This window comes from Apteryx mantelli, chromosome 18, assembly GCF_036417845.1.
Source record: "Apteryx mantelli isolate bAptMan1 chromosome 18, bAptMan1.hap1, whole genome shotgun sequence".
In the NCBI taxonomy this organism is placed as follows: Eukaryota; Metazoa; Chordata; class Aves; order Apterygiformes; family Apterygidae; genus Apteryx; species Apteryx mantelli.
In genome coordinates, this window is record NC_089995.1 from 17,635,273 (window position 1) to 17,649,768 (window position 14,496).

The window sequence follows — 14,496 nt, forward strand, 5'->3', positions numbered from 1 at the left end:
AAGAGCATGACAGCATTAAAATATTGGCAGATCAATACATTAAAAATACAGAATCTCATAGACCAGAGCACAAGAAATATATTCACATGAAGACTGTACAGTTCAGATGCTGCCGCCGTTTCTCACACTGCAGTTGACCATCCATCTCCAAATGGATGTCAGCGCCTTATTTCCCAGTCAGCTCCGCTCACCACCACTCCCAAAATTTCCCAGGGCTGTTGCAGGACAGGGGGAAATACAAGCCTGCCCTCCCTGCCTGTGCAGAGGGCACTTGGAGGTTAAACTCTTCAGAAATGCTTCCATTTCCAAGTGAAATGACAGGGCATTTCATTTTACACACATTTCTGTCCTACTGGGAAAAGGGGAGGGGGGGGAGAGAAATCAATCTACAGCTGGCAGGAGAGGTGGTTCCTCAGCAGCATCTCTCAAGCTCTCGAGGGGAAAGGGGCTCGCTCTCTCCACTTTGTGTACATAATTTCATTAAAATGAAAAAAAAAAAGGGCAAACTCCACCCTTTTGGTAGGTTTTGTACACCATTCCTCACGCGGAGCAGGTGAGAATGTCCTAGGCTGCCCCTCCTAGCAGAAATGTCCATGTCTTTTGGAGGAGCTGCCATCCCAGCTCTTTTGAAACAGCTTTCCCCTGTACATAAATACACATACATTTAGGCCACTTCATTCCCTTCTCCTCTCATTAGGAAAGCTCTCCAAGGCATGCTTGGCAAGATGAAATCCTATGATATATCTGTACCTATAGCAATATAGAGATGTGTGTGTGTCTATATAGATACACACTGTCCATTATTATACTGAAAATACAGGGTTTAAAAAAAAAAGCAATAGCAGCATGTAAACAAGGATTTGTGTTCGTTTCATCTGTCTTCCCTTCGCCTCTTCTGGGCTACATTCATCAGTTTTGCCAGTCCCTTCTCACCACCCAGCTCGCTCCTCGAGGCGGAGGATTTATTGCAGACCTCCGGCCGCGGGAGCTGGTGTTGTTCTTGTCCCCAGGCTTTGAGCCAAGCCTTGCCGCCAGGCACCTCACCTGGCTCCAGACAGTTTGAATTTCCCTTTCCGCCAGCCCATCCTCTGCTCCCTCCCTGCTCCCTTGCCTGCATGATGACTCATCCTGGAGATGATCTAGGGTTTTGTCTGACGGCTGTTCCCCATGTTGGCTTCAGCAAAGTCTAATTTCAGAGCAATGCCGCGGGAATAAAATCCACACGCGAGCGCCTGGTGAGCCATATGAGCCGATAGCATCTTAAACAGCTCAGGGAGGAAAAAGGATAGTTTGCATTTTGTCTGTCTCCCAGCAGCAAAAATGTAAGGCCCAGGAGCAATGCCTGGTTTAAACCCCTTAATTCCTGAATTCCTGATAGCATTGCAAACCACCAGCAGTTCTTAGGAATCAAAGGGCTGATGTGAAACACATTCTTCAGTGCAGAGGGCACTGGAATTAAAAATGCGTCAAATTGGCTCACTTTTTCTGCATGCTCTTGCAGGATCCGGTTTTCCCAACCCCCAAAATTGCCTCTGAGGTTTCTTGCCTCTCAGTTTTGAGGTCCTGCTAAAGAGCCGTTATCTGAGTTAGCTCTGATGTGGGGGTGGTTGGACTCTGCTGGGCGACAGCCACCATGGGAATTTCCATGCCTAGTCAGGCCGGATTGTTAGTCCCCTCCGAGTTCTTGCAGGCATAAGCCACATCCTTGGCAATGCTGCACATCCTGTTGGACATCTGGAGCTCGGTCCTGAAGGCAGTGGGGAAGCAGAACTTCTTGAAGCATGCCTTGAAGTTCTCATCCAAGAAGGCGTAGAGCACTGGGTTCAGGCTGCTGTTGGCGTACCCCAGGGCGGTGCAGAAGCAGGAGATGGCCAGCTCAAGCTCGCTTTCTGCCTTGGCACCCAAGCACTGGACCAGCACGAAAATCTGGATGGGAGTCCAGCAGATAATGAAGACTGCCACCACCACCAGGACCATTCGGGTGATGCGCCTCAGGTTTCGGTCCTTCTCCTTGGAGCCTGAGAGGACACGGACATTCTTGAGACGCCTGATCATGAGGCTGTAGCAGATGGTTATGATCAACACAGGGATCATAAAGGAGAAGAGAAAGACGCAGATGCCAAACACTGGATCCCAGTAATCCACGGGTGACGGGAGTTTGATTAGACAATCAATTTCTGCAAGTAAAAAATAAAGAGGAGGAAAGATCAGCAAACCTGTATTGAGAGCAAAAGCATCTCTACGTTCAGTTTAACTTAGGCATGTTTAATACTGGAAAAGCAGTGGCAGTGATACAGAGAGGCAAGGGCAGAGAGGAAGGAGTTAAGACAGCCTGAGAGCAGGCAGTTTAACCCACTAAGGGAACCGGTACCTCTCCTAGTGGCTGCCAGACCCCAGAGGTTGCTCTGGCCACCAACATCTCCCTCCCCCTGGATGCACTTTTACTGACCGTTGTTTTCATTCTCTGCAGATCCCATCACCATTGCTGGGATGCCAAAGACAGAAGCCAGCGCCCAGATGCACACGTTCACCACTTTGGCCTTGTGGGGAGTGCGGATATCCAGCGCTTTGATGGGGTGGCAGATAGCGATGTAGCGGTCCACGCTCATCATTGTCAGGGTGAAGGTGCTTGTGAACATGTTGTAGTAGTCTATGGAGATGGCAATTTTGCAGAGGACATTGCCAAAGGGCCAGAAGCCCAGGAACGTGTCTGTACCCTGGAAGGGTAAGGTCATCAGACACAAGGTATCAGCCAGAGCAAGGTTAAAGATGTAAATGTTGGTCGCTGTCTTCATCTTGGTGAATCTAAAAATGTAGGAATGAACAATGGTCAGAGCTCCACCTGATTCCTAATCAGCTATTTTAAACATATTTGTTCTTTGGAATGATCCCATTTCTATTCTCCTAAACCCCAGGAGGACAAGATAAAGTCTGAAAACTTTCATCCTAAGCATTTCATGCAAATGGACACAACTCTCCCACTAGAATCTCTCTGAAAACTCATTTGAAGATGAAATACCAGAGAAATGCATTCACCTAATGGCCTGGAAAACACAAGGATGGCTATCTTGCAAGGGTGAGGGAGAGCCATGCTTAACTGTGACTTTAGTACAAGTCTCTCAAAATACAGGATTGTCTAAAACACCTGAGAACAGGCAGGGGGGGAAAAACACCATGAATATATAAAGACCTAACTTACAAAGTTTTCACCATATTTTTGCAGTCAATTCCCTTTAACATCACATTTTTCCCCCTTAATGTTGCAAAAAACAGATGTCAGAAACTCTCTACACAAGTAGCTCCCTTACTCATCTTGTATTAGGAGGAAGATGGTGAGGAGGGAGGGGGCCAGAGGGAAACCATCTCTCCATAAGAAAGGATGGAATTGATTCTAAAGTGTCATCTGGAGTACATATGTCTTGCGACTGTTTTGTAAAGAGCACAAAACATCTGCAATAAGCAGTAACTAGAATCCTAAGACACCAGAATGAAACTTGTAAACACTAACTATGTATAGCAGTAGCCAACGGCAAACCCATTACTAACGGGTGGATGAAACAGCAACATCTCTTTCTAACCAGAAAATGCTTTTCAAGTAATCCAGAAAAAAGAAGGTGTTTGGAACTGTCAGCCAGAGAAAGCAATTACCCTCTCTTATATCAAAGGGCACATTTCTGTGCAGAAAACATTTTTGGTGATCATTTCAGACAGTGTGTAAAGCTGATAAAATACAGTAAAGATGCATCTTTTCAAAATGAAAGGGAAAGACTTACAGGTTTCACCCTGTTTGGCATCTGGGGAAGGCGATGGGTAAGGAATTGAAATCTCTTGAAGAGCACGTTTTGTCACTTTAGGAAGGAGATGTTGTCTTTTTCTTACCTAACACAGGTCGAACACCACCCTTTTATTCCTACCTCCCACATGCTTATTAACATACAGTTCAACCCAGCTCCTGCGATGATACAAATGGCACTTTCACCATCGGTTTCATGGACAAGAAAAGCTTATTCCCACAGACTGCAAGCGAGGACCGTGAACACGGTCTGAGTTGACAGCCTCAGGTTCTTTTTGAAAAATTACCTTGATAAGGCTAATCTAGGATTTTATCACATATGGCTTCATTATTATAAATGCTAGTGAGAGCTTTACCCAATAAGCTGAATTGAAAGGCATCATATGGTCCAGAGGCAAGGTGATTAGCCATTTTGCATGGGCTTACAGCCAAAGACTCTGGCTAATTCAAGCTGTCAAGTCAGAAGGGGCAAGACAGCCAGTCCTGGCTAGTCGCAGCTAGAAACTGGTGAGAAATGAGATTTGTATTGGACATCAAAATATCACAATGGATCTTTCTAAAGAAATATCATTTTTGGATAAAATTATGAGTCAACCCAGTTCAAAGAGGGGTTTTGTCCTTACTGTATTGCTTTTATCAGGAGGAACATTTGAACTGACTGCCCCAAAACAGGGCTCGCCGTGCTGTAATGTTTGTCATCTCCGCTTCAAAAGTGGGGAATGAGTCAAAGAAATATTTGATCGCCTACCCAAGGCACATGCAGAGCCTGCAGAACTGGGAACTCAGCTGCAGCTCCTAAGCCTAACGCCTCAGCCACAGGATGCTTCTCATGAACATAATGAGAGCTAAAACAGAGATAATTTTAAACCTTCCAGGCATCTAGCACTTGCTATACTAATGGCCTTTGTGGAGATGGTGCCAGAGATGGCATACATAATGATGTGTTATTAACCAAGGGCAAGTTCATCTTGGAGCATCACTGAAACCCATGAACTACTGTATAATCTCCAGTTTGATATATATTGGAATATTATGGGGTCTGATTTGACCTAAAATACTTTTTCAGGGGAGGGTGAGGGGATCAAATTGATGCAGAAGAGCAAAGCACACAACTGCACGCCTCAAACAGCACTGCACCTTTCTCAGATGACCTGAGCTTCAACTCCTGGCAGATGACTCAAATGCTCAGAGGAATATCGTGTCATCACTCCCTTGCTCTGAACTCTATCGAGACATGCAGCGAGGCTTGCAGCAGTGAGAGCCAGGAAGTGCCCAATCTGAAATACAGAGTCTACATTTCTTAGGGCTCCGTGTTCGGATTAGAAGTCAGATGTCTGAAAATGCTCTCTGCCACACTGTGGCTTCGGAAAGCAAGAATAAATGATCCTATGTTTGACCTTAATAGCCTGGGGGAGCTCTTGGGGCAGGAGTAAGTTGACAGGAGTCTCTGATGTTCTCGCATAAACCTGGGTCCAGCTCCTCCTGGCCCAGAAGTCACAACAACCAAGCACGCTGGTGGTGCTTCGGAAGCCAGCTCAGATCAGATACTTATATAACCCAAAAGCGGTGAGGGAAAAATACCAGCATCTTTCCTGTTGGGAAGAGATGAGCAAGCAAAACACATTGCAAATTCAACATAACCAGAAAGCTGCAAGGGCTGGAGGTAACTTTGGGTCTTCCTAAGTAGTTTTACACAGAAAGCAAAAGACTTCAGTGCCATGTGTCCCAGAGCATCATCGCTGGCGAGGTGGGTTTTGCTTTCCTTTTTCAGTTTTTGCAATCTGCGTAAATGAGGCAATTTGCACAGGGGGCATCGGATGGATCTGTGAAAAGGTACAAAGACTTTCTCCTCTAGCAGCCTAAGTCAGCAGGGGAAAAAAGAAATTAAATCACTATTCTGTATTCACCCACATTAAAAAAAAAAAGTATTTTCAGCTCAGACTTCAGAAAATTGTCCCATCATCTTAGGCTGTCTTACCAAAGGTGTTCTGGGAGCCATGGACTGCCTTTGCACCCCCTAGCCCTGGCTGGCCTGGCCCAAGCTTCCCAAAGGTCAAGTTTGTTCCAACCTGTGGTTTTGATTCAGACCCCTCTTACAAAAAAAAAAGAGTGCATTCATCAAAATTTGGTGTCAGAAAACAGTGCTCCAGCCAGCCTTACAGAAAACATCTTTAGAAAGAGATACAGCAAAAGGGTGCTTAAATTTTGCCTTGGCATTTAAAAATGAAGAGATTCCGGGGAACGAGGCAATTACTGCACTCAAATCACCCGAGCCAGATTGTTGGGTGTAACAAAAACATTTCAAGTCTGCTTGAGAGTCATTTTTCTTCTGTATGCTTGGCTAGGGCTTTAACCATTCCCATGCTACTTCAGAGATCAAATGCCCTGTTTTGTCCAAAAAAAAATATATATATATATATATATATCCCACAGGAGGGTTTCTTTCCATTTGCCCTACAGCGTTAAGTCCTTTGCTCACCCAGTTCACTGACTGACTCAGGGCAGGAAAGAGGCTAAACTGAATTTCTTCTGCAGAAGGCCATGGGTCCCACCAACCGCCACACAAGACGCGGCGGGTGCTTGCAGAGGACAGCACACTGCCCTGGCCAGCAGCAGCTCCATCACCACAAGGGTGCAATGAGCAACCATCTGGCCGAGAGATGCACTGCGAAAGCTCATGCAAAGTGTCCTTCCAGGAGGCCTGGACTTGGAGGCAGCTCAGTAGGCCCCCATCTCTGGGTTTTTTTAGAAATATTCTAATTTGAGGGAATAACAGCTGTATTTTAGAACAAAGAAGGACCACTTAACCACTAGAAAACAAAAACATTAGGAAGTGTTTTTTGAGCCATGGGAGAAAGAAGAAATGATCCTCCCACCTCTACTAGGCTGGACCCATCCAGCATCCACAAGAGTCAACGTTGCCTCCACAAGGGTAGACATTGCCTCCACGTGTACTCCTAACCCAGGCGCAGTGACAAGTCCAGGGCATCTCAAATAATTCTAAGCTTGAGATGTCTAGATTGCAAACTTCACCTTCAAGCTCTCCCTCCAGGCTCCTCTTCCACCCCACGACGAGGCCTTGCTGGACAAGCATTGCCCCGGCTCCAAGACGCTGTAGCAACAATTTGAGCAAGCCCAGGTGCAACACGTTTTGCTCAGCCTGGCCCTGCCGCGCTCCAACAACCCTGCAAAACCCACTCTGCCCCCAATGCGCAGCCCCCTCTCCGCAGGCCACGTTGGAGATGAACGGCCTCTCCTTGCTGCCTCCAGCGCGGGGAGGCTGAGCGAGGCCGGCTGGCCCTCCACCTCCTCGCTTCCTTCAGTCGACCTTCTCACCACATCAGAGGCTGGTTTTGAGCTCTTGCAAGGTGGGAAAATTAATTTGCACCTAATTACTTCTAGCTGCACTTTCTCTGCACACTGAGAGCCAACCACCGTTACTCCGACCAACCCATGTTCCCAAACATTTCCAGAATGTTCAGTACAAACAAAAAATCAATTAATCACTTCTCTGTGGACTCTTTCTTTTCCCTGGGTACCAACAGTGTTCTCTCTTAATCCGCACAAAAAGACAAATTAAAATTTCAGGCCGTAGGAGGCACCATCCCCCTGCCCGGCACAGCTATGACATGGATAAGCCCATGGCCCCCGCGGAGGACGTCAGCTCCCTGCTGAGCCATTTCCTGCACCAGCTCATGGGGGGGCAATTTCCTAATGGAGCATCGTCCCATAGGGCTGCTCAGCCAGTTCTCAGCTCTCCACCCTGCTCCATCTTTGCCACAGATGCCACAGTTTTGCCCCACTCCTGTCTTCTCCCAGCTCCTGAAGCCTAAGGTGGAAAATGTACTGATATTAACTCAGCATTTGGCTTCACCCTCCTTTTTGCTAAGTGGACCTCAAGTGACGTTACGCAGGATGAAGCCACGCTCCGGCAGAGGAAACCTGCTGCATGGAAGCAGGGGGACAGGTAGGCAACGTCCCTTCCCACACGCTGGGCTTTGAGCTCTCACTTTTCACCATGATGGATCCTGCCCCCAGCCAAGGAGCAAAGCCGGTGTTTTGGCAGCGCTCGCCGGCTTTCACCTGGCAGATCCCACGGGGCAGCGAGCGGCTCCACCAAGCCCCGGCGCCAAGACGCCAGCCAGCTGCAGCAAGCGGAGAGCGTGCACCAGGGCTGCGGGCACCGGGGCGGAGGGGGCACAGCAAAACCCACCGCGCCGGGCGGCTGCCAGCGCTGCCTCCAAGGAGCCCACCACGGGCTCTCGGAGCCTCTCCGTTGGGCTCTTCCCAATTTGCAGCTAATCGAGATGCAGACGGCACGCTCCCTCCATCCCCACCCGGCGCCTCCACCTTTGCCGCCCTCCCCAACGCGCCGCGTGCAGGACCGCAAAGGGGCAGGGAAGCGACACGGAGCGGAACGGGCTGGCGGAGGATTCCTGCAGAGCCGCTCCAACCCTCCTCCGACAGTGCAAACCAGCGCCGGCTGCCCAGCGTCTCCGCTCCAGACGCGGCCGCAGCCTGCGGATGGTGTAAAGCCAATATCTGATCGAGCACGTACCGCCGTGGTGGGTGCCGCCCCGTGCTCGCGCCCGCCCCGGGGCTCTCCGCAGCCCCGCTGCTCTGATCACCGTGTCGCAGCCAGCCCGTCTTGACATTTCTACCCAATTTAAGCTGGTTTGCTCTTAATGGTTCGGCAGGCCAGGAGCAAACAACAAATTTAAAGACAAATTTAAATCGTTTTGGACTAAGAGGCCAGATGCTACTGCAAAAGCGGCCAACAGCATAGGCACATAAAAGCCAATTAATTACCTGGCAGGACTGCGACTGCCAAGCAGGGGTTAAGGAGCCTGCAGACAGCCAGCGCCAGCACCGCTCCTCTGGGACAAGTGATTTTCCTGCCCCGAGTCTCACTGCCGGGTCTGAGCGACAGCTATGGAAAGCGGGAGGTGTCTTCCCTCCGCCGGTGCTCCCTGGGGAAGGGCCCGGGGAGCCGGCACAGGAGACATCGCGCTGCCCCGCGGCTGCAAAGGGCACAGGCCTTGCACGCAGGCACACACGTGCATCCCCACGTGGGCGCCTGGCTGGCTGCGAGGGACGCTGCTTTGGCTTAAAGAAGGCATTTTGCATCCATTTTGCAGCAAAAAGCTTTGCAGCCACGAGCGTGGTGGGTCTCCTTCACCCTCACCTCGGGGGGGCCCCCGCTGCTGGCCATGCGCCCCGCGGTGCTCAGCCCCTCGGCGTTAACCTCCTTCCTCCAGAAATCACAGCAACCGCCTCTTTTGCCACGGGAAATGCAAAGCAAAGGGCATGGAGAGAGCAGAAGCGCCGAGGTCCGGCAGCCTCACGGGTGTCCGCAGGGCTGGCACCGTATTAAACGCTCGCTCAATCCCCGCTCTGAGATATATGGCCGGTCAAGGCTCTTCCATTAGAGCTTTCTATTAAGAAGTCAGCATCGCTGAAATGTCATAATTAACTTCATTTTCCGCGTCGCATCACAGCCAGCTGCCCTCACCCTCTCTTCAGAGATCAATACGGTTTTCAGAGGAGACGAAATACGACTCGGCCTCCCCCACGCAGGGGGGGTACTCGACGCAGAGCTGCCCCGGGGGACGGCAGCCGCCGAAACCCGGGTTTCCCACCTCCCAAGCAGGGCAGGGGGGATTCACCAAGTCGCTCACGCCAGACCTTCGAAGCCTCAAACGCCAGCGCGGGCACCCGCGCCGCTGTCGATGCAAAGCTCAGAGCCCTGGTGAAGTGACACCGTTGCAGCTGTGTGAGCGGTTCTGCTCCGTTCTGCACAAAAAATACGTATGATCAGGGATGCACGGCTTGTCCAAACCCCAATCGTGGCCCCGAGCCCCCGCGGCCGGAGGCAGGAGCCCCTTGCAGCGCCCCAGGGCAGGAGCGCTTCGTTGGCTCTCCTACGGCAAGAGCAGACGGGAGCATCCCGCATCGCCCTCGACGGGCAGCTCGAACGCAAGCGAGAGCCCAGCGGGAAGGGAAGGACAGGCATGATCCCAGGCTGCTCCGCGCAGCCGGCACATCCTCACCAGGGGCCAACAAGCTTCAGAAAGAGCCTTTTTAATTTTTTTAAAGCATGTAGCTTCCTTAAAGCAGCAAAAAAAACCTAGGGGCCCGACGGCTCTAATCTGCCTAGACAGCTGCTTAAACTGCTCCGCAGCAGCGTTAATCAATACAGAGAATTGAACAAAGCTCAGTGCTTCATGGAGCACCCCGGGCTCCCGGAAAAACCCGGTTTCATGCAGGAGGGAAAGCTGGGAAAAGGCACTAGCAGAGGAGAGAAGACCCAGGGGCAAGGGAGCAGCCGCAGCGCTGACGAGCGGCGGCACCCGGAGGAGCCCAGGCAGAGCCCTGGGGACACGGCACCGCTGCGGGGACGGCTGGATCCAGGAGGACAGAGCCAAGGGACCACGTCCTCCTTGCTGCCGAGCATCACATCCATCGGAGGATGGAGATGGGGACAACACGGGACACCTTGTCCCCGGTCCCCCTTCCCTGCCAGCCTGGCCAGCACCTCCCTCCCTTTCTCCTTCCTTCCCAAAAGCAGAGGCCGTGGCCATCCCGCATCACAGAACTCAGTTATCAGACAAGAGGCATCTCGGCAGCCTGTTTTCCTTCCCAACCCTCTCCACCTTGTGCCGTTCAACTCCTCTCGTTTCACATTGAAAGCGGTACAGGAAACAGCAGAGGAGCAGAAGGGGCAGCAGGCACGAGCTCGGCCACGAGAAACGGGACCCAGGTGGCTTCCCACCCCGGGCCGGCACCCTCCGGGAAACGGCCTTCCCGACGGGAGCCCCCATTAGCACCGCTCAGCACTACAAGAGGATTGACAGTCACGTGACGACTGTAGCTATAAATTAATCATTCCAAACGTTAAATCACTCCAAATATAATAGAAACGTAGGCTGGGTTCTACAACAGAGGGGAAAACCCAGAGGAGGCTTTGATTTTTTTCTTTATTATCTTTGTCCGAAATACCAAGAGGATTTTCAACTCTTCCCTCAGCCCTGCAAGAAATTCGTTCAAGATGAACAAGCAACAAGCCTTCCCGAAGCCTCCAATTTCCTCGAGTGCTGATATTAGTCTTTGTGTTTCCCAACTCACTGAAGAAAACAGGAAACAATTACTGTCTACATCCCAGCACCGCTCTTTTGGGGGAGGATAACGCACAGGCTGCTTGCAGGCAGCAACAAAGGTGAAAAACAGCTTTTGTACAGTGCAGCATACCTACAGGCAGGGCTGTGACTCGGTGCTTTTGCTAATCCCTTCCATAAATGGGAGAGCTATGACATCGGAAAAAGTCCCAAAATGCCATGTTGACTTGCCAGCACCCGAATTTCAACCCGCTGAAAAAGATACGGTTTAAGACACAGAGTGCAGAAGCACCCGTGCTGCGACCCAGGAGAAAAGCTGCTCTCGGGAAGCAGCTAGGCCAGGAGCATCTTCCTCGCAGGGCTGCTCCTCCGGCTGCACAGCTCTGCGCGAGTGCGTTTATATGAGCAGGGTCTACAATTCGAGGTTCTCAGCCCAACTTTTCCCTCACATTTAAACCCCGCATGGACCCGGCTGCCGTGCCTGCCCCGCTTCCCTCTGGCTAACCCCACCTGAGCTCAACAAACAGGGCAAGGAGGGAAAACTCCCGGACAGCGACGACCCCCGTTTCTGCCACCCGCTGACGGCTATCTCCCCCAGCGTTACTCACTAGCAGCCTCAGCCAGGAGAGCCTGATGCAGGCAAGCAATAGGAAACAGCAGCCTCTTAGACATGTGCTGCTGAGTTATAACTTCCCCCAGCACACGTTACTCAAACGGCCTTTCCAGGCTCACACAGAAGTTTTTGAGAAAAAACAGGTGAATCCCAAAAAAAGAGTAGCCAAATGGTAAAAATGTCTATAGGGTATTTTGTATATATAGGGAGTTACCGAGTGGAGGTGCTGGGAGGAAAAAGGTTGGGGTAGGGGGAGGGCACTTGTCTTGAGTTTCTAATTGTTTTAAACCAGGAAAAAATGGAGGACAAAAAGTTACATTCCAGGGAAAATTCCAGGGCTAAATCTCACTTTCCTTTCTTGGGTCCCATTTATCCAGCTGGAAGATGAGAGTCAGAAAGCAACAAAAGAGAAGTTGCTGTTTCGAAAGCGTGGCCTTGTAGCACCATGTGCACGTCCACCTTGACCACACTGGGATGCCGGTTTGGGACAGTTTATGTTCTTGGCAATAAACTTGCCACAACCCCTGGGCAGGGGCCAACAGGGACCAGCAGGCTCCTTCCCCTGGGATGTGCCCTGTGCGTTAGGCAGCAGGAGGGATCGCTCTCCCCAGGGGCCAGCAAGGCCCATTTTCATGGTCAGCAGCATCACATCCATGAACAGGAACCAGTGCCTGACCCACTTCCACTGGCACAAAGTGACAGCGGCTCTTTATATCCCACAAGATCTTTGCAGCCAGGGCTGCAATTCCTCCCAGGGCTTCTCCTTCCAAAAAGTGTTAAGATTTGAGCGGCTCTTTATATCCCACAAGATCTTTGCAGCCGGGGCTGCAATTCCTCCCAGGGCTTCTCCTTCCAAAACATGTTAAGATTTGTGCAAGGACTCCTTCCCCTACCTCCCCACCGGTTCCACACCAGAGACCTTTTGTTTGCAGGGACTCACAGCCCAGCAGCAGCAAGGGGGGCTCCAGCACCACCGCTCCTGCCCCACAACACAGCGTGGGGGCAAGAGTGGGCCATGCAGCTGGTGCAGAGGGGTCAAAATGCCTCATCTTACATGCACACACAAACACCAAGTCTACCTGAACAAATGCTACTACACCAAGCAACGTCAAGGCGAGGACCGTCAAAACACGGCACTGCTGCACCGTAAACCTCCTCCCTCCCCGTCCTCAAACTCCCCCGTGCTGTTGCAATCCCTTCTCCCAGCCATAAACTCCTCTGCAGGAAGAGCGCTGACAGGCGGCCTGATAAACTGTAACGTTGCTTCACCCTTGCAGAAAGATGTAGCCTCCACTCAGGCCTGTGACACTGCAGACCTCGTTGTGCAGCCTCTCCCCAGCTGAGCCGTGTGTACGGGAAAGATGCTTTGGAATCAGCAGGATTCCCAGCAAGAGCTAGACTTAATCTCAGTGCCTGAATATCTGCTAACTATTTTCATCCTTTCTGTTGGAGCAGAAAACAAATGTACCTGGTCTCTTCTGTGCTGACAGCATCTACCTGTACCAGGAACCTGCTCCAAGGTATGTACAAAATGGAAGCTTGCTCTTAACATCCAAGATACACAGATCAGAAGGAGATTGCTGGCTTTGGATGGAGGATCACAGCCTCGATGTACACAAACTTATTTTGCACTTAAAGGGGAGGAAAAGACTTCTGATTTCAGAAAATAAGGTGGTTTAACTATAGCAGAGCCAGAGAGGGACACTTGAAAAGCCAGGAGCGTGGCTTAGCATGCAGGAGGCTGGGCAGCACTGCCAGACTGGCGCATGCTCCTCGCTCTGTCCCTCTGCAAAGGTCCCTCTGCTCTCCTGGCCTCCGGGCAAGGAGCCTGTCTGCAGCCAGACAACCTGCCCTCATCCCCGCAACATCCTGTCGCATCTTATTTACAGCTGTAATTTCAAAGTTCTCCCAGCTACATTAATGATTTTCCCCTGCAAAAGTAACACAGAGCCACCCGGCAAGCCCTTTCCCTGGGAACTAGATTCTGCTTCAGAAAATGCCAACTCCCAAACAGAGCAGCGCCTGCAGCCAAGGCTGGGTGCACTCTTCTGTGCAGACACTGCACAGGAGGAAGATGTCCCATTAAAGATTAGGCACTCTGGCAGCTAGACACTCCCAGCACTTTCCCCTCCACAGAGGGACGGCCAGCTCCATGTCTCACAATTTGCAAAGAGCTCTGCTTTTTTTTTTAAACAGATCTGATTGCTCTATTCCATTCTCTGGGTTAAACTTTAGGAGGCACCAGAGGGCAGCTGAAAGAGCTGATGAGAGCCTTCATCATGCCTAGGAGGGGAGAAAAACAAATAAAACCAAACAATAAAATGAATGCCACATCTTCACCTCTACAACACATAGCAAATACCAGGGAAGCACCTGCCCGCTTCAGCCAGAGCACCGATTTGGAGGGGAAGGGCTGCTCCGCTCGCACCTCTCCCAGGAGCCTCCCTGGCATGCCGCCTGCATGTCCTACCTGACGATCACATACATGACGGAGCAGTTGCCCACCAGCCCCACGATGCACACGATGGAGTAGACGACCACGATGGTTATCTTGATGCCCAGCGGCAGGAAGCTGTCCCCTGTGCCGTTGTTGAACCAGTTGCTGGGGAGAAAGCTCAGGTTCAGCATGGAGGAGTCGTTCAGCAGCTTCCTCAGGTCAGGGTCTTCCAAAATATGGGCAGGGAAGAGAGGATCCATCGTGAACCACCAGGCTGTGCCAAGGACCTGGGGCAAAGAGACAGTTTTAAGATCCACTGGTCAAACGGCTAGCGCGGGACCGCAGCGAAGCACGCGCACGAGAAACGCTGGGGGAAGAGGGATCATTTATTGCCGGGGAGGGCACAGCCCCCCCTTAAAACCTCCCCGAGATCGTTTTAACGGGATGCAGCCTTGGTGCATCCGCGAGCACGCAGGGAGCTCACGCGTATCTCCGCGCCGCCGGCTGCGCACACGCCACCCCGCCGCAGCGCCCGCTG

The 14,496-nt window shown here is 51.3% G+C and overlaps 1 protein-coding gene across 1 annotated transcript; it reads right to left on the minus strand.

The window, feature by feature from the left end:
* Positions 1-1,653: 1,653 nt before the first annotated feature.
* On the minus strand, positions 1,654-14,218 carry OPRL1 (opioid related nociceptin receptor 1). The gene is made up of 3 exons (XM_013950469.2): positions 13,992-14,218; positions 2,450-2,805; positions 1,654-2,177 (listed from the first exon to the last, which is right to left on the minus strand). Exons 1-3 carry the CDS (start codon positions 14,216-14,218, stop codon positions 1,654-1,656), a joined length of 1,107 nt encoding a protein of 368 aa, XP_013805923.1.
* Positions 14,219-14,496: the final 278 nt, after the last annotated feature.

Excerpts from the sequence above, each read along its gene's own strand:
- OPRL1 (XM_013950469.2), bottom strand. The coding sequence starts at position 14,218 with ATGGATCCTCTCTTCCCTGCCCATATTTTGGAAGACCCTGACCTGAGG. Across the intron at positions 2,806-13,991 it reads GTCATGTATGTGATCGTCAG|ATTCACCAAGATGAAGACAG; the intron begins GTAGGACATGCA and ends CTACATTTTTAG. Across the intron at positions 2,178-2,449 it reads TGCAGAGAATGAAAACAACG|AAATTGATTGTCTAATCAAA; the intron begins GTCAGTAAAAGT and ends TTTTACTTGCAG.